Here is a 20,612-nt window from a genome sequence, read left to right as displayed (position 1 = left end):
AACATATATATAATTTTCTATAAATAGATTTTAGCTCCGTGCAACATTTCATATGCATGTTTGACATGAGCCCAATATGTGTTTTACTGATACAGTAGTTCTTTCATGACATAAGAAATAAAATAAACATAGCCATAAGTGCTTCCGAAAGTATATTATAGAAGTAATGCTACATCTTTTCAATTTAGTGTCTGCGATGGCGCTCCTATATGTCAGCTAGTTTGACCGAGCAGCTGCACTGAACCTGCATTTTCTACCTGCCATTTCAGTGTTTTTACAGATAATGCGGATTTTTCCGGTAGACGTGAAGGCAGCATCAGCCTCTCCTTCCAGTCTCCGTTTTGCACAGGCGCACTGGTCTCCTGCAAGAAAGATGTGCAAGGTGCGTGTGTGTGCGAGTGCGTGCGCGCGCTTCTCTGTTTCTGTGTGTGCTTGTGAGTGAGTAGCTTTATAATTAGTCTATATTTAATAAATATTTAATGTTTTAATCACACGCAAAAAATTGTGATGTGAGGAGTGTGTGAGTGGGGTAGCTGCTATATGCAGTAGGCCACTTGAATGGGATGCTACCCCACCTCCCCCTTTGTTGATAATGTGACTAAAATGCATTGCCTTGTCTTGCCTTGCAGGCCAGCCCGCTCTCAGAGAAGCAGGAGAATGAGGAGAAGTGGCTTAGCATCCTCCCAACAACACAAGGGTGTGTACAGAACAGACATAGAAAGTGGAAAACACATCAAGACAACATTAGGATGTAGAGTGGTCAGGTGCCTTCACAGACCATTTTTTAGTCAGTGAATCCTCTCAAGCTTTAGGGCAAACTTCTGACTGACCTTTCACATTATGAGACTAGGAAAGGGGGACTTTCCTCTTCCTTTTGTCACACCGACAGTAGCAGTGGTGCTGGACAAACACATTATATCCCTAAAAAGTTTTCTGGTTAAACGGTAGTCCCTCATTTAACCACATGGGGCAGTAGAGCATAACAGCACACATGTTGGAAAGATCAGATTATTGACTGCATTTATTTCACCTCACTCACAAAGTCTTGCATAATTTAGAGTGAAGAGATGATAGATTTTTTATCCTGGTTTTATTTTCTTTACTACTTAGGTGCCTATGGTTAGACACCATAATACATACAGTAAGTCACATCAGACTTGGAAGAATGACTAAAACCACAAAAACACAAGTGTGCATCAGATTTTAAAAATGTGTACAACGTCTGACACGGACTGAAAATTCTTGTCTATGTAGACTCTTGGTCATGCAGGTCATGGAGGTTAAAGTGCTAGAAGTGAAGGCAGAGGCAAGAGGAACGGAATGCACACAACCTTAAAAATGCAAAATAATTTACATTTTTTTTAATCTAATTAGTGGAATAATAATGATAATTGTATAAAGGCTGACATACTGGAACAATGGAAAATCCCTTTGCTCATTCAGATCTATAAAAGATTGACAGGGGGCAGTCCCGTGGCCTGAGCTGGCAACTACTTCCTTGAAGCATAGTATTTTGAGAGGGACATAACTAGTGTGATGGCTTAGAGCTGAGGCTCCAGGCCACATAGATCAAAAACTCTACGTTTTAGCTGTGTTCAGTTGTTCAGGAAAATCTTCTTCTTGAGGTCCAGTAAAATCATCAACAGGAGACAGAGTTCTGAGCGGCAAAGTCTTTAATTTCGACAAAAAAAGGAGAATGCACGATATGCACGGTGGGTACACAGGAAGAGCTCTGACTAGAATGGCTGGTGTCTCTTGCTTCTATACCTTTGGGATTTGGACTTCTCCATGCCTATTATCCATCCCCTTACACATTACTTCACTCTTCATTCATTACACCATTAAATATTTCTTCAACTTGGGTTAGCTAGGGGCTTCCCAAGTGTCATATTTCATCACTCTGGATCAGCTGGTGCTTTACTCTTAGGACATCTTGGGGATTTTCCACTTTACATTTAATAATTTTCTATAGACAATTTACACAATTGTTTCTTCTGCTTAGGCCTGTTTTCCAATTTTGCTTAAGTTATTGCTAATTCAGACACCATTATTTCTTGGCTTTTGCTTGTAATATATATATATATATATATATATATATATATATATATATATATATATATATATATATATATATATATATATATATATTAAATAAATGTTTTATGCAAGGTTACAATGAAATGCTCCTTTAAATTCATACAGAGTTTTATGGGATTAGAATCCTGCCATAATCTGAATCCGAAAGAAAACGTTTTGAAACCTTTAGTCAGTGTTTGCCTTTTGCCTTTTTGCAAGTCTGGAAATAAGTTTTGAAACCTTGAAAAGTATTGTGAAAGTCTGAAAAAAAAAGTTTGAATCTCTGCAAGCATAATTTTGTACTTTTTATTTTTCATAAGTGCACATGCATGTTATAGAGTTACAGCTTCACATTTTCAGAGATTCAAACCTCTTGTTGCACCCTTGCTGTTTTTAAATATACATTTTCAGAGATTCAAATATGAGATTGTTGTCCCACCACATTAGTTTGCAAAAAACTTTTGAAACCTTATAATATGAGATCTGAAAACTGCTGTGTTTGCAAAAAAAAAAAAAAGTTTTGAAATGTTAAAATCTTCTGCAAACATCATTTTGTATATGAGCTCTGGGTGCAACACTGGTTTTTGTTTTTGCAGAGTTGCAAACCTCCCATTAACAACAACCCGTACTGTTTTCACCCTGACGGTTTCAAATGTGTCACTGTTCTGCTGTTGCTTTGGTTTAAAACTCTGAATATCACACTCTGAAAAGCTAGAAAAACCCCCCACAAAAAACCAAAACGGCCCACCGAACTTCCAACAGAGGCTCCCTCGGCACCAGGCAATAGTGACAAGAACCGCGCATTCTGTCAGTCATTGGCGCAAGACGCTGCCAATCCCACCCGACCTTACATGTGATTGGACTATACTTCACCAGAGAAACGATTGGTTAGAAGAGGCAGGTGTCCCTCCACGGTAGCCGTTTTTTTTCTAGTTTTTTCAGAGCGTGAGAGTCAGAGTTTCAGACCAAAGCAGCGAGAAAGAACGCTGCCAAAAATCACGCGATCGCAACCTCGCAGCGGCGTGGACGAAACTCCGAAAGGCCTCAGGTTTACACCATTTCAGCGCTTTTATTGCAAACCTAATGGAGTGGGAGAACAGTGACACATTTGAAACCTTGAAAACGAGAGAGTGAAAACAGCACGGTTTGTTGTTAATGGGAGGTTTGAAACACTGCAAAAATAAAAACCAGTGTTGCACCCAGAGCTCATATACAAAATGATGTTTGCAGAAGATTTTAACATTTCAACATTCAAGTTTCAAGGTTTCAAAAAACATTTTTCGCAAACATGCACACAGCAGTTTTTAGATCTCATATTACAAAGTTTCAATTTTTTTTTTTGCAAACTAATGTGGTGGAACAACAATCCCATATTTGAATCTCTGAAAATGTGAAGCTAAAACTCTGTAATATGCATGTTGCACTTATGGAAAATAAAAATTCAAGTACAAAATGATGCTTGCAGAGATTCAAACTTTTTTTTTCAGACTTTCAAAATACAATGTACAAAAAATACAAGGTTTCAAAACTTGCAAAGCTTTATTTCAGGTTTTAAATTTTCAAACACTGACTTTGGAGGTTTCAAAACATTTTCTTTCAGTTTCAGGTTATGGCAGAATTCTAGATAGAGAGAGAGACATTACTCTATATATTTTTCTTTAAGAGATTGCTGCATATCTTTCCTTTAATAAATCTGTGTACCTGTTGCTTTTACCCATAAGAACCAGTTATTGTTGGTGACAGAAGTCATTGTTCTGTGATTATAGTCAGACACCAGTAAGATTAAGCGTACTTAAACAGGTTGTGTATGACCGTGTCTGCATTCTTTTGCATCAATGCATTTCAAAAAAAGAAACAAGAAAGCAAGCTTTTACTTCCTGATTCTTTTATAAGGTTGTCTTTGTGACTGAAGACGTCTGACGCTAACACTCCAGTGCACATCCTAGTTGCTGTAGGAGCGACACATAGACAGTCAGTGGCTGTCCTGCATTTTAAGAAGGGAACGGCTAAAGAGATAATGGTGAGTAGAATCAAACAGTGTACCATATTTTGTAGGGAATTGTATTGGCATCTATATTCTGGCACATATCTGCACTCCTATAAACGTTTAACGTGGAGTTAGTTTACGCTTTTAAGAGGGATTGAAGTAACATTATATGTTTTTTCAAATGCATTTTTTCAGAGGTTTAACTCATGGATTATGCGCTGATCATCTTCATCCTCACAGGTTGGTGCCTGTTGTTGGATTTTTCTTATGTTTTGTCTTTTTACAGCAATGACAACCTAAACTGTTTGCATTAGGTGGAACAGAGACAAAGAGGACACATTTTAAAACAGAAATTGCCTTGAATTATTGTAATAATTGTGTTTTTTAATGACACATATATTCCTGTAGAGAACATTTTCGGTAGAGTAACTGGATTTTTGATAGTAGTTGCAAATGAAATTCACGGCACAGGAAAGAAACTCAGAGACTCAGTGAATAGATAATAGAAGTTGAGGGTTTGAACTTTATGGCTCAGCTTATTTTGAACACAGTGAATGTAAGTACACACACAATTACTTTTTATGTGTTTTTCTGCTCAGCCTCAACTGGTAATTCAACTCATAGGCTGAAACTTGATCTGGCCTCATTTGTAGTGGACAAGTTGTTAAGGCATTAGATCTAGAATTTGCCACAGCTGTTTGGTTCAGGTTTCAACCCAGTCAGTGTATGATTCCAGAAATTGTGTGGGAGTGAGGGTTATAATTTTTTTCACAGTGCATTTAATTTGAATAAATTAGAAACTTAGATAGGTATAAAGTAATTCCAGTGACCATCTGCAATATACAGAAACATCTGAACTGTTGTTGCTGCTCTTTGTTGTTCTTGTCAAACTGCATTCTGAGGAGATTTTAGAAATCTCATCAATGAGGAAGACGTTTTGTCGTATCCTGCAGGAATGTTTTTGAACCCACTTGATATTCACTGTGAAAGAGCATAGGAGAAGAACTGCATACTTAAATCAGTAATTAAAACTGAATATGCTTTGCTTTTAGGAGCACTGTTCAGTGTTGGCTCTGCCCAAACCCGTCAGTACTACTTTGTAAATACAGCACTGAACTGGACTGAAGCTCAGGGCTTCTGCAGGCAGGTCTACACTGACCTGGCCACCCTAGAAAACACAGATGATGTCAGTGCTGCTGTCAGCACATCAAACTACACAGGCAAGTTCTCAATATTGGAATAAATATTTGTGATGTTGTCTTTTTAACTCTTTTTATTATTTTTATTCCTTTCATTGATCTTATTCTCCCACTGATTTATGTAATGGATATCTTTCTGAACAGGCAAGGCTTGGATAGGTCTTTATGATGATTTGATCAACAGCTGGAGATGGTCCCTGACTGACAACAGCTACTATGGTGAAGGAGAGACAGAGTTTAGAAACTGGTATACTCAACAGCCTAACAATCTTGGAGATGAGCAGTACTGTGTAGAGTTATTTAGTGGGAGTCCATACTTTGGCACATGGGGTGACTCTTCATGCAGCCTCCTGCGACCCTTTGTGTGCTACAACGGTGAGTTTTCACAGAGCATAAGAATTAACAAACGACAAGTAGATCTTCTACATAGCATTTTATTTCACTCGTCTTTAAATCTTTCTGCTTTCTTTCACTGATACATCATACTACTGCATACATAATAGCAAGATGAGTGTTGTGTGCAAGTCCACCCTGACAGTGTTCATAATTTCTCCTCATCCATATTTTTCCAGGGACAGTAAATGGCACAGCAACCTTTGTCAGCTACCTCAGCATGTCGAAGAATTGGACTGAAGCTCAGAGATATTGCAGGGAGAATCATATTGATCTAGCCAGGTACCGCACACAGGGATTTGTTTCTTTCTATTAATATCTGCGCTATTGTTGGATTTTGTCCTTTCATTCCTTTCAATACCTCCCTGCCTAACAATCACTAACAATGTGATTAACTTTTCCAGTTCTTCATCAACCATTTCATAGAATGATATGTATATGCTACTTTTTCTCTTCCAGTATTCGAAATCAGACAGAGAATGAGATCATCACAAACCTTGCAAACGGGTTCTTTGTGTGGATCGGTCTGTACCGGGAAAAACTGTGGTCTGATGGAAGCATGTCTCTTTTTCGACACTGGGCTGATGGGCAACCAGACATTGGCGCAGAGCAGTGTGTCACAGCAGCGTTCAATGACTCAGGGCGTTGGTCAGATGATGACTGCTCCCTCAGTTTTCCATTCATTTGTCACCAAACAAGTAATGCATGATATCACGCAATCTACCTTATTTACAAATATGCTATATGTCATACCTTCAAGATCAAGTTGACACCAGAAGCAGTTGAATCTAGTGTGATTTTGCACACATGGCCAAGTGGGTCAAATGTAAGTGAAAGAAAAACAGAAACAAAGAAAATTGTGTTTTATACCACAAAGGTGATTGATTAGGACTAATGGATGAAACAGCATTAACCATCATGGACTGCATGCATTAAGGTGTTTATTAGTTTGTTTGAATGAAAAGTGTGAAAGATATTGACACATTATTTTTTACATTAAACAGCCAGTCAGGCAAACTAACAGTGGATTGGTTGCTCAGCACGTTTTGACCTTTCACAGGATGAAAAACACAGTTGGATTTTAATACAATAAACTGCTCGGCTCCATTCAGTGTGGATGGATGTGAGCACACACAAGAGCACGATCTCCTTGAAGTGGAATGCGTCATTAATACGTCAGAATGTCTGCTGTGTAACCAGTCCATTCTTACCATTTTATGTAATTTTTTGTTTCCTATGCTCTCCTCTCTGTCTCAGTTGTACCCAATGCAGAAAACTTCAGACCAACCGGACAAGATGAGACCTTTATCATTCTGCAGTGGGACAAAGTGAACAACAATGTCAACTTTATTCTCCAGTATAATGAAGCAGAGGTGGCCATCGCTGCACCAGATGGAGATGGACCAGTAACTCACACAGTGTCATCTCTCATTTCTGGAACTCGGTACACCTTCACTCTCTTCTCTGTATTTGGGGACATCAGAAGCAGTGGAGTAAACATTATTGCTGTCACTGGTAAGATGTTTGTCTTTATCGATGTCTTTTAAACAAGCATAACACTGCTGAAAACACAACAAAACTCGAAACGCAAAGCAGTACGCTCACACAAAGCTTAAAGACACGAGAAGGTTGAAAACATTCAGGGCGGGGCAAGCAAACATAAAAAGGCGACAAATACAAAATGAAATAGGCAACTGAGGAAGCAGTCATTTTAACCCACGAGTGTAGTCCTAGCTATTAGCATAATTGCAGGTCGTAAAACCAAGCAGTAATCAGTAGCATAATCAATAGCAATCAATAATCAATAGCATAAACTAAACAACATGTCTGAAAAATGTCCTTATATTTTAATCTCTAAATGGGACCAGCTCCTAGACAATTAAATTTTACTTTGTACTCGCAGCATTCAAACAGAGCAACAGATTAAAAGAGCAGGCAAGTATATAGATAGCTCTGAATAATAGAATCAAGACTATTCTGCACACTTCTTGATAAAACTATTTTCCTCTCTCAGCTCCTCCAAATGCAGAAAACTTCAGACCAACAGGACAAGATGAGAGCAGTATCACTCTGCAGTGGGACAAAGTGAACAGCAATGTCAGCTTTATTCTCCAGTATAATGGTGCAGAGATAAACATCAGTGCACCAGATGGAGATGGACCAGTAACTCACACAGTGTCATCTCTCGCTGCTGGGACTCAGTACACCTTCACTCTCTTCTCTGTGTTTGAGAGTGTCAGAAGCAGTGGAGTAAATGCTGTTGCTGTCACTGGTGAGATGTTTGTCTTTCTCAGTGTCTTTGAATAAGCATAACATTATTAAAAATGTACATGACATAATAGAAAATGTCAAAAGACATGTTTAACTGGTTGGGCAATAGAGAACGTTTCACCACTGTCTGTTGGTTTGCGGTTTAGTTTGGAATGATGTGACAGCAAATAGCAAGTCAATACACTTTAGGAGCAGCTCTAACTATTAGCATCCATAATTGCAAGCAGTGATCAGTGGCAGCAAGATAACTGGTCAGGATGTGTCTGTAAAATGGCCTTTTTTCTTAATTTCATCTTTGGGCCAGCTACCGGAGAATAAATTTTACTTACTAGCTTTAACATTCAACCAGAGCAACAGATGAATGGACCGGCCATGTTATGTAGATATCTCTGACTAGTGGAATCGGGACTATTCTGCAGACCGTCCTTTCCTGATAAAACTGGTAACTGCTATTTTCCTCTCTCAGCTCCTCCAAATGCAGAAAACTTTGGACCATCAGGACAAGATGAGAGCAGTATCACTCTGCAGTGGGACAAAGTGAACAGCAATGTCAGCTTTATTCTCCAGTATAATGGTGCAGAGATAAACATCAGTGCACCAGATGGAGATGGACCAGTAACTCACACAGTGTCATCTCTCGCTGCTGGGACTCAGTACACCTTCACTCTCTTCTCTGTGTTTGAGAGCGTCAGAAGCAGTGGAGTAAATGCTGTTGCTGTCACTGGTAAGATATGTCACTTCATTTCTGCACACTGTATTTCCTGTGCTGGTCATCTTCTGCTTTTTCATGCACCAGTATATAATACATCTATACACAGTGGATATAATATTCAATTTTTCTTTTATTTTACTGAACAACATCCACTTTGTTTGCATGTAAATTTAGCTCAGCATTGTTTGACCAACATATGTAAGTCTTTTTTAAGTTCTGAATGTATATTTTGAAAATTTTTATAATATTGTGACTCCTCATTTACTGTCAAATGTGACTCTATTGTCAATGTTTGACAGTTAATATTATAAAATGTGACAGCTGGAACCAGAATAGAAAGCAAGTTTTAATTCATGCAGTGAGTTTTCACTTGTTTTGTCTCTTACAAACATCAGTCATTGTTACTCATCAGGGGATGCAAAATGGACCTTCTTAAACTGCCACATAGAATACAAACAACTTTTACAACAAGTCCTTGGTTAATACGTTTTTTCCACTGATTCTTTTCCTCTCTCAGCTCCTCCAAATGCAGAAAACTTCAGACCAACAGGACAAGATGAGAGCAGTATCACTCTGCAGTGGGACAAAGTGAACAGCAATGTCAGCTTTATTCTCCAGTATAATGGTGCAGAGATAAACATCAGTGCACCAGATGGAGATGGACCAGTAACTCACACAGTGTCATCTCTCGCTGCTGGGACTCAGTACACCTTCACTCTCTTCTCTGTGTTTGAGAGCGTCAGAAGCAGTGGAGTAAATGCTGTTGCTGTCACTGGTGAGATGTTTGTCTTTCTCAGTGTCTTTGAATAAGCATAACATTATTAAAAATGTACATGACATAATAGAAAATGTCAAAAGACATGTTTAACTGGTTGGGCAATAGAGAACGTTTCACCACTGTCTGTTGGTTTGCGGTTTAGTTTGGAATGATGTGACAGCAAATAGCAAGTCAATACACTTTAGGAGCAGCTCTAACTATTAGCATCCATAATTGCAAGCAGTGATCAGTGGCAGCAAGATAACTGGTCAGGATATGTCGGTAAAATGGCCTTTTTTCTTAATCTCATCTTTGGGCCAGCTACCGGGGAATAAATTTTACTTACTAGCTTTAACATTCAACCAGAGCAACAGATGAATGGACCGGCCATGTTATGCAGATATCTCTGACTAATCGGAATCAGGACTATTCTGCAGACCGTCCTTTCCTGATAAAACTGGTAACTGCTATTTTCCTCTCTCAGCTCCTCCAAATGCAGAAAACTTTGGACCATCAGGACAAGATGAGAGCAGTATCACTCTGCAGTGGGACAAAGTGAACAGCAATGTCAGCTTTATTCTCCAGTATAATGGTACAGAGATAAACATCAGTGCACCAGATGGAGATGGACCAGTAACTCACACAGTGTCATCTCTCACTGCTGGGACTCAGTACACCTTCACTCTCTTCTCTGTGTTTGAGAGTGTCAGAAGCAGTGGAGTAAATGCTGTTGCTGTCACTGGTGAGATATGTCACTTCATTTCTGCATACTGTATCTCCTAAGCTGGTCATCACGTGCGTCTCATTGCACTAGTATAGAAAACATATGGACATGGTGGGTATAATATTCAGTATTTTGTTCATTTAACAACAACCACTTTGTTGGCATGTTAATTGAATCCAGTATTGTTTGGCCAATACGTTAATATAAGTTTTGGGCTGTAAATGTTTATTTCAAAAACCTTTATTATGTTTTGACTGCTCATTTATGATGACACTGTTGTCAAAGTGTGATGGTTAATATCATCAAATGTGACAGCTGGAACCAGAATAGAAAACAAGTCTTACTTAATGGAAAGAATTTTCACTTGCTCTGCCTCTTACAAACAGCATTCATTGTTACTCTTCAGGGGATGCAAAATGGACCTTCTTAAGTCTCCAGATAGACAACTGCACACTTTTACAAAATTCCTTGGTTAATCCATTTTTTGTACTGATCCTTCTCCTCGCTCAGCTCCTCCAGATGCAGACAACTTTGGACCATCAGGACAAGATGAGACCAGTATCACTCTGCAGTGGGACAAAGTGAACAGCAATGTCAGCTTTATTCTCCAGTATAATGGTGCAGAGATAAACATCAGTGCACCAGATGGAGATGGACCAGTAACTCACACAGTGTCATCTCTCACTGCTGGGACTCAGTACACCTTCACTCTCTTCTCTGTGTTTGAGAGTGTCAGAAGCAGTGGAGTAAATGCTGTTGCTGTCACTGGTAAGATATGTCACTTCATTTCTGCACACTGTATTTCCTGTGCTGGTCATCATGTGCGTCTCATTGCACTAGTATAGAAAACATGTGGACACAGTAAGTATAATATTCAGGAATTTTTTCACTTAACAACAACCACTTTGTTGGCATGTTAATTTAATCCAGTATTGTTTGGCCAACACATTAATATAATTTTTGGGCTCTAAATGTTGATTTCAAAAACTTTTATAATGTTGTGACTGCTCATTTATCGTCAAATCGGACTGTGTTGGCAGCATATGATGATTAATATCATCAAATATGACAGCTGGAACCAGAATAGAAACCAAGTCTTATTTAATGGAAAGAATTTTCACTTGCTCTGCCTCTTACAAACAGCATTCATTTTTACTCATCAGGGGATGCAAAATGGACCTTTAACTGCCAGATAGAACACTGCCCACTTTTACAAAAATCCTTTTCTTAATCCATTGTGTTCCGCTGATCCTTCTCCTCTCTCAGCTCCTCCAAATGCAGAAAACTTTGGACCATCAGGACAAGATGAAACCAGTATCTCTCTGCAGTGGGACAAAGTGAACAGCAATGTCAGCTTTATTCTCCAGTATAATGGTGCAGAGATAAACATCAGTGCACCAGATGGAGATGGACCAGTAACTCACACAGTGTCATCTCTCACTGCTGGGACTCAGTACACCTTCACTCTCTTCTCTGTGTTTGAAAGCGTCAGAAGCAGTGGAGTAAATGCTGTTGCTGTCACTGGTAAGATATGTCACTTCATTTCTGCACACTGTATCTCCTATGCTGGTCATCATGTGCGTCTCATTGCACTAGTATAGAAAACATATGGACATGGTGGGTATAATATTCAGTATTTTGTTCATTTAACAACAACCACTTTGTTGGCATGTTAATTGAATCCAGTATTGTTTGGCCAATACGTTAATATAAGTTTTGGGCTCTAAATGTTTATTTCAAAAACTTTTATTATGTTGTGACTCCTCTTTTATTGTCAAATGTGACTTTGTCATCAACGTGTTATGATTATCATTATAAAATGTGACAGCTGGAACCAGAATAGAAAACAAGTCTTACTTAATGGAAAGAATTTTCACTGGCTCTGCCTCTTACAAACCGCATTCATTGTTACTCTTCAGGGGATGCAAAATGGACCTTCTTAAGTCTCCAGATAGAACACTGCCCACTTTTACAAAATTCCTTGGTTAATCCATTTTTTGTACTGATCCTTCTCCTCGCTCAGCTCCTCCAAATGCAGAAAACTTTGGACCATCAGGACAAGATGAGAGCAGTATCACTCTGCAGTGGGACAAAGTGAACAGCAATGTCAGTTTTATCCTCCAGTATAATGGTGCAGAGATAAACATCAGTGCACCAGATGGAGATGGACCAGTAACTCACACAGTGTCATCTCTCACTGCTGGGACTCAGTACACCTTCACTCTCTTCTCTGTGTTTGAGAGCGTCAGAAGCAGTGGAGTAAATGCTGTTGCTGTCACTGGTAAGATATGTCACTTCATTTCTGCACACTGTATCTCCTATGCTGGTCATCATGTGCGTCTCATTGCACTAGTATAGAATACATCTATGGGGGCAGCCGTGGCCTAGAGGTTGGAGAAGCGGCTTGTGATCGGAGGGTCACAGGTTCAATTCCCCCACCGGACAGGCAGGAAAAGTTTGAGTGTGGTGGAGTGATTAATGCGAAAAAATTGCTCCCCCCCCTCCATTAGCTGGCTGATGTGCCCTTGAGCAAGGCACTTAACCCCCAATATGCTCCCTGGGTGCTTGATGCTGCCCACTGCTCCTTTGTGTGTTTCACTGCATGTAATTTGCCGGGTGTTGCATGTGTGTTCAACTAAGGATGGGTCAAATGCAGAAGACAAATTCAGTGTGTATATGTAAAAATATATATACTGTCAATGAAGTGATTCTTCTCTCTTCTATACACATTGAGTATAATATTCAGGATTTTTTTCACTTAACAACAACCACTTTTTTTCGCATATTAATTGAACCCAGTATTGTTTGGCCAACACATTAATATAATTTTTGGGCTCTAAATATTTATTTCAAAAAAATTTATAATGTTTTGACTGCTCATTTATGGTGACACTGTTGTCAAAGTGTGATGGTTAATATCATCAAATGCGACAGCTGGAACCAGAATAGAAAACAACTCTTAGTCTTGTCTCTTACAAACAGCATTCATTGTTACTCAACAGGGGATGCAAAATGGACCTTCTTAAATCTCCAGATAGACAACTGCCCACTTTTACAAAATTCCTTGGTTAATTAATTTTTTTTGTACTGAGCCTTCTCCTCTCTCAGCTCCTCCAAATGCAGAAAACTTTGGACCATCAGGACAAGATGAGAGCAGTATCACTCTGCAGTGGGACAAAGTGAACAGCAATGTCAGCTTTATTCTCCAGTATAATGGTGCAGAGATAAACATCAGTGCACCAGATCTATATGGAATAGATGAATTCAGCGGTGATGGACAAGATGAGACCAGCATCACTGCACAGTGGGATCCAGTGAACAGCAATGTCAGCTTTAATCACCAGCATAATGGTACAGATATCATCATCAGTGCACCAAATGGAGATGGACCAGTAACTCACACAGTGTCATCTCTCACTGCTGGGACTCAGTACACCTTCACTCTCTTCTCTGTGTTTGAGAGCATCAGAAGCAGTGGAGTAAATGCTGTTGCTGTCACTGGTAAGACATATCACTTCATTTCTGCACACTGTATCTCCTATGCTGATCATCTTCCACTTTTTAGAGCACCAGTATAGAATGCATCTATACACAGCGAGTATAATATATATATATATATATTTTTTGTAAACAGCATCCACTTTGTTTGCATGTAAATTTAGCTCAGCGTTGTTTGGCCAACACATTGAAGTCTTGTTCGAGATCTGAATGTGCATTTCTAAAACTTTTAGAATGTTGTGACTCCTCTTTTATTGTCAAATGTGACTTTGTCATCAACGTGTTATGATTATCATTATAAAATGTGACAGCTGGAACCAGAATAGAAAACAAGTCTTACTTAATGGAAAGAATTTTCACTTGCTCTGTCTCTTACAAACAGCATTCATTGTTACTCATCAGGGGATGCAAAATTGACCTTCTTAAGTCTCCAAATAGACAACTGCCCACTTTTACAAAATTTCTTGGTTAATCCATGTTTTGTACTGATCTTTCTCCTCTCTCAGCTCCTCCAAATGCAGAAAACTTTGGACCATCAGGACAAGATGAGAGCAGTATCACTCTGCAGTGGGACAAAGTGAACAGCAATGTCAGCTTTATCCTCCAGTATAATGGTGCACAGATAAACATCAGTGCACCAGATGGAGATGGACCAGTAACTCACACAGTGTCATCTCTCGCTGCTGGGACTCAGTACACCTTCACTCTCTTCTCTGTGTTTGAGAGCGTCAGAAGCAGTGGAGTAAATGCTGTTGCTGTCACTGGTAAGATATGTCACTTCATTTCTGCACACTGTATTTCCTATGCTGGTCATCATGTACTTCTCATTGCACTAGTATAGAATACATCTATACACAGTGAGTATAATATTCAGGAATTTTTTCACTTAACAACAACCACTTTGTTGGCATGTTAATTGAATCCAGTATTGTTTGCCCACACATTAATATAATTTTTGGGCTCTAAATGTTGATTTCAAAAACTTTTATAATGTTGTGACTCCTCTTTTATTGTCAAATGTGACTTTGTCATCAACGTGTTATGATTATCATTATAAAATGTGACAGCTGGAACCAGAATAGAAAACAAGTCTTACTTAATGGAAAGAATTTTCACTTGCTCTGTCTCTTACAAACCGCATTCATTGTTACTCTTCAGGGGATGCAAAATGGACCTTCTTAAACCTCCAGATAGACAACTGCCCACTTTTACAAAATTCCTTGGTTAATCCATTTTTTGTACTGATCCTTCTCCTCTCTCAGCTCCTCCAGATGCAGAAAACTTTGGACCATCAGGACAAGATGAGACCAGTATCACTCTGCAGTGGGACAAAGTGAACAGCAATGTCAGCTTTATTCTCCAGTATAATGGTGCAGAGATAAACATCAGTGCACCAGATGGAGATGGACCAGTAACTCACACAGTGTCATCTCTCGCTGCTGGGACTCAGTACACCTTCACTCTCTTCTCTGTGTTTGAAAGCGTCAGAAGCAGTGGAGTAAATGCTGTTGCTGTCACTGGTAAGATATGTCACTTCATTTCTGCACACTGTATCTCCTATGCTGGTCATCATGTGCATCTCATTGCACTAGTATAGAAAACATATGGACATGGTGGGTATAATATTCAGTATTTTGTTCATTTAACAACAACCACTTTGTTGGCATGTTAATTGAACCCAGTATTGTTTGGCCAATACGTTAATATAAGTTTTGGGCTCTAAATGTTTATTTCAAAATCCTTTATTATGTTTTGACTGCTCATTTATGATGACACTGTTGTCAAAGTGTGATGGTTAATATCATCAAATGTGACAGCTGGAACGAGAATAGAAAACAACTCTTAGTCTTGTCTCTTACAAACAGCATTCATTGTTACTCAACAGGGGATGCAAAATGGACCTTCTTAAATCTCCAGATAGACAACTGCCCACTTTTACAAAATTCCTTGGTTAATTAATTTTTTTTGTACTGAGCCTTCTCCTCTCTCAGCTCCTCCAAATGCAGAAAACTTTGGACCATCAGGACAAGATGAGAGCAGTATCACTCTGCAGTGGGACAAAGTGAACAGCAATGTCAGCTTTATCCTCCAGTATAATGGTGCACAGATAAACATCAGTGCACCAGATGGAGATGGACCAGTAACTCACACAGTGTCATCTCTCACTGCTGGGACTCAGTACACCTTCACTCTCTTCTCTGTGTTTGAGAGTGTCAGAAGCAGTGGAGTAAATGCTGTTGCTGTCACTGGTAAGATATGTCACTTCATTTCTGCACACTGTATCTCCTATGCTGGTCATCATGCGCTTCTCAATGCACTGGTATAGAATACATCTATACACAGTGAGTATAATATTCAGGAATTTTTTCACTTAACAACAACCACAATGTTGGCATGTTAATTTAATCCAGTATTGTTTGGCCAACACATTAATATAATTTTTGGGCTCTAAATGTTGATTTCAAAAACTTTTATAATGTTGTGACTGCTCATTTATCGTCAAATCGGACTGTGTTGGCAGCATGTGATGATTAATATCATCAAATATGACAGCTGGAACCAGAATAGAAAATAAGTCTTATTTAATGGAAAGAATTTTCACTTGCTCTGTCTCTTACAAACAGCATTCATTTTTACTCTTCAGGGGATGCAAAATGGACCTTTAACTGCTAGATAGAACACTGCCCACTTTTACAAAATTCCTTTTCTTAATCCATTGTTTTCTGCTGATCCTTCTCCTCTCTCAGCTCCTCCAAATGCAGAAAACTTTGGACCATCAGGACAAGATGAGAGCAGTATCACTCTGCAGTGGGACAAAGTGAACAGCAATGTCAGCTTTATCCTCCAGTATAATGGTGCACAGATAAACATCAGTGCACCAGATGGAGATGGACCAGTAACTCACACAGTGTCATCTCTCACTGCTGGGACTCAGTACACCTTCACTCTCTTCTCTGTGTTTGAGAGCGTCAGAAGCAGTGGAGTAAATGCTGTTGCTGTCACTGGTAAGATATGTCACTTCATTTCTGCACACTGTATCTCCTATGCTGGTCATCATGTGCTTCTCAATGCACTGGTATAGAATACATCTATACACAGTGAGTATAATATTCAGGAATTTTTTCACTTAACAACAACCACAATGTTGGCATGTTAATTGAATCCAGTATTGTTTGGCCAACACATTAATATAATTTTTGGGCTCTAAATGTTGATTTCAAAAACTTTTATAATGTTGTGACTGCTCATTTATCGTCAAATCGGACTGTGTTGGCAGCGTGTGATGATTAATATCATCAAATATGACAGCTGGAACCAGAATAGAAAATAAGTCTTATTTAATGGAAAGAATTTTCACTTGCTCTGTCTCTTACAAACAGCATTCATTTTTACTCTTCAGGGGATGCAAAATGGACCTTTAACTGCTAGATAGAACACTGCCCACTTTTACAAAATTCCTTTTCTTAATCCATTGTTTTCTGCTGATCCTTCTCCTCTCTCAGCTCCTCCAAATGCAGAAAACTTTGGACCAACAGGACAAGATGAGAGCAGTATCACTCTGCAGTGGGACAAAGTGAACAGCAATGTCAGCTTTATCCTCCAGTATAATGGTGCAGAGATAAACATCAGTGCACCAGATGGAGATGGACCAGTAACTCACACAGTGTCATCTCTCGCTGCTGGGACTCAGTACACCTTCACTCTCTTCTCTGTGTTTGAGAGTGTCAGAAGCAGTGGAGTAAATGCTGTTGCTGTCACTGGTAAGATATGTCACTTCGTTTCTGCACACTGTATCTCCTATGCTGGTCATCACGTGCGTCTCACTGCACTAGTATAGAAAACATATGGACATGGTGGATATAATATTCAGTATTTTGTTCATTTAACAGCAACCACTTTGTTGGCATGTTAATTGAATCCAGTATTGTTTGGCCAATACGTTAATATCAGTTTTGGGCTCTAAATGTTTATTTCAAAATCCTTTATTATGTTTTGACTGCTCATTTATGATGACACTGTTGTCAAAGTGTGATGGTTAATATCATCAAATGTGACAGCTGGAATCAGAATAGAAAATAAGTCTTATTTAATGGAAAGAATTTTCACTTGCTCTGCCTCTTACAAACAGCATTCATTGTTACTCTTCAGGGGATGCAAAATGGACCTTTAACTGCTAGATAGAACACTGCCCACTTTTACAAAATTCCTTTTCTTAATCCATTGTTTTCTGCTGATCCTTCTCCTCTCTCAGCCCCTCCAAATGCAGAAAACTTTGGACCAACAGGACAAGATGAGAGCAGTATCACTCTGCAGTGGGACAAAGTGAACAGCAATGTCAGCTTTATCCTCCAGTATAATGGTGCAGAGATAAACATCAGTGCACCAGATGGAGATGGACCAGTAACTCACACAGTGTCATCTCTCGCTGCTGGGACTCAGTACACCTTCACTCTCTTCTCTGTGTTTGAGAGCGTCAGAAGCAGTGGAGTAAATGCTGTTGCTGTCACTGGTAAGATATGTCACTTCATTTCTGCACACTGTATCTCCTATGCTGGTCGTCATGTGCTTTTTGAGCACTATTATAAACATGATATATACATGCTGCGTATGGCGTTCAACCAGTGTTCAAGTGGATATACGCTTGGTATTATTTTCACTGTTTTAAATTCAAAACAAACATTTTGATGCCGTGTTAATTTAACTCAGCTTCTTGTTGACTTGTGTATTTAACCAGGCATGATATTGGATGTTCAAATATACATCTCATTCCCTACTGTAGTACAGAAATGGTTTCATGACTTTTGCAGGACTTTTTATATGACTTTTATAAGGTAACATTCACGACATCAGTTTTCAGCAGCAGTAGATTAATTGAACAAAATGTTTGTTCGTTTTCACCTTGAAACTAGGGGAGCTACTGGACAGTCAGTAGTAATTATTTGTCCCATTATGTGTGACAATCCCCCTTGCTCTTTCACATAGAGCTGCCCTTCAACTTCATTATTCCTTTCTTTATTCTTTTTTTTCTTACTGCTGTTCCAGGCACATTTGAAAGGCCACTGTTAATACAACCCCACCTTTCATTGCCTTCTTTTTTTTTTTACTTTTCTTTGTCATGTAATTTAAAAATTTTCATTTTATCTTTAGTGTAAAAAACACTTGTTTAAATAACCTTATAGAGAAATTTATGTATATGATTTTCAAGAGTTATGAAGAAATTATGAATTTTTCATTTATGAATCTTAACATTTTCTTTCTCTCCATGTGACCAAACACAATCTTCCCAAAATGTGTTTGACTCTGCGTCCTACAGCAACAGGGTCTCGTAAGTATAAGTATTTATTAAATTCATGGTCCATGAATTCCATGGTCTGAGCCATTGCTTTTGAGTGTCCAGTTGTATGATTGTAATTATAACTGATATCCTAATCACAGCTATGCACACAAGAAATCATTACAAAAATCAAGAATAAAATTTAAATTTGATTTAACAAGTTTTTAAAGTCGTTTTGTGCTCAGAAAATACATGTCAGACATTGACACATTGTATATTTGACGTACGTAATTGTAACATCATTCAGTAATTAGACCTATGTTCATTACAATAACAAATACTAAAAGATGATGTAATCATTTAGAGTGTATAGTCATGTGTTTTTATTTCATATATTTGTGTAAACAGAATATGTGGTTGGATTAAACATCAGATTAAAGTCATCTGTTCAGCTGTCAGCCTCAGACCTGGAGGATTTGTTGACGGAGGTGAGACAAACTGCTGTTTCAGTTCATTTTTTTCAATATCATGAATAGTTTTTATTCATTTTAACTCAAAAATCAGCATAATAATTTTGTTCAGTATTAACAATTTTCTTTCTGCTGTGTGTGTGGCGGGATTTTTATTTTCTTTTTCTTCTTCTCTCTTTTTTTTTTATCTAGCTTTTGGTTGAACACGGATTATCCCCGCATTTATTTTCCTTGAAGCTTCATTCTGTTAAGACATGACACCTGTGGAGGAAAGACGGAATGGACATAGTCATGGTCTGAATTGCTTTTCCTTGAAATGAATGGGGACAAAATGATGATGGGAAATCAGATTTGTCAGATTACAGTGAAAGTGATTTTTTTTAGTAAACTGTTCTTAAATGTAGACATGGCACATCCCAAATCATCATATTATACTATTTTAGCACATGTATGAAAAAACATAGCATTACCATTTGTGCTGTTGGTAAATTGCACAATACATATTCCATTAAAACTGTTAATTCAGAATTCACTGCTATTTAAAGGTGGAATATACAACATTTGTTTCATGTCCATTTTTTGCTGTCAAAATCAGAAAGATTATAACTGCTGTCATTTTGTGGCCTGCTTTTACACAGAAGATTACATGTCTCTGATCAAACTGTAAAATGAGCCAGTGCTGATTGGTCGTCCCCAGCGTACTGAGGGGCGACTCATTAACATGCAGATTCCAGCAGATTACAACACGCACACAGAAAGAGTATGACATCACGGTTAAATAGTGGTTTGCTGCTATGTTATTGTGTTCAAAACCCTCAAACTTTTACAAAGAGAAAGCAAAATTTCTCTTTAACCGTCGTTCATGTTTTTTAAACTTGTCCAGATGTGAATTGTGCTTCGCTTTCCTTTGTGAATTGCATTATGGGAAAACAGTGTCCAAACTCTATTGTATTTCTAGTCCTCAGTGTTTGGCTGAGCATACTTTTAGTCTTTTTTTTGTGAACCAAACCTGCTTAAAGTGTATAGTATGGATTTTGGACACACCATGAGAGTGCCAGTAAAGTATGGAAAACCTAAATGCACATGCTGTTCACTTTAATTTATTTTTTTACAGTATTAAGAAAATGTTTAGTATCTTTCTGTTCGGTTGAAATAAAGAGCCTGGGAATGGTGAAGTGACGAATGTGACTGAGTTTTATTCAAATGCTCCGTCACTGTTGCTTAGCCCAGTACAAAACAATGCAAATAGA

At 38.5% G+C, this 20,612-nt stretch overlaps 1 protein-coding gene across 14 annotated transcripts; it reads left to right on the top strand.

The window, feature by feature from the left end:
- Positions 1-269: 269 nt before the first annotated feature.
- LOC124054621 (tenascin-N-like) lies at positions 270-20,537 on the top strand. Of its 14 annotated transcripts, XM_046380836.1 has the most exons (27): positions 270-382; positions 630-697; positions 3,970-4,096; positions 4,259-4,303; positions 5,116-5,283; positions 5,407-5,637; positions 5,835-5,937; positions 6,115-6,353; positions 6,913-7,170; positions 7,670-7,927; positions 8,393-8,650; positions 9,156-9,413; positions 9,880-10,137; positions 10,630-10,887; positions 11,386-11,643; positions 12,143-12,400; positions 13,228-13,362; positions 13,498-13,620; positions 14,124-14,381; positions 14,880-15,137; positions 15,609-15,866; positions 16,365-16,622; positions 17,121-17,378; positions 17,870-18,127; positions 18,932-18,943; positions 19,301-19,380; positions 19,555-20,537. In XM_046380836.1, the coding sequence occupies exons 4-27, from the start codon at positions 4,270-4,272 to the stop codon at positions 19,618-19,620; spliced, it is 4,803 nt and encodes a 1,600-aa protein (XP_046236792.1). In that variant the 5' UTR covers positions 270-382; positions 630-697; positions 3,970-4,096; positions 4,259-4,269; the 3' UTR covers positions 19,621-20,537. The 14 variants fall into 14 exon arrangements, with proteins under 14 accessions (XP_046236792.1, XP_046236800.1, XP_046236789.1 ...); XM_046380844.1 differs by lacking the exon at positions 13,498-13,620 and having other exon boundaries at positions 13,228-13,349; positions 14,246-14,381; XM_046380833.1 differs by having other exon boundaries at positions 13,228-13,620.
- Positions 20,538-20,612: the final 75 nt, after the last annotated feature.

The sequence above is a fragment of the Scatophagus argus genome, chromosome 23 (genome assembly GCF_020382885.2).
Source record: "Scatophagus argus isolate fScaArg1 chromosome 23, fScaArg1.pri, whole genome shotgun sequence".
NCBI lineage: Eukaryota > Metazoa > Chordata > Actinopteri > Scatophagidae > Scatophagus > Scatophagus argus.
Note: the sequence above shows the minus strand (reverse complement) of the source record. Positions and strands in the feature narration are given on the sequence as shown.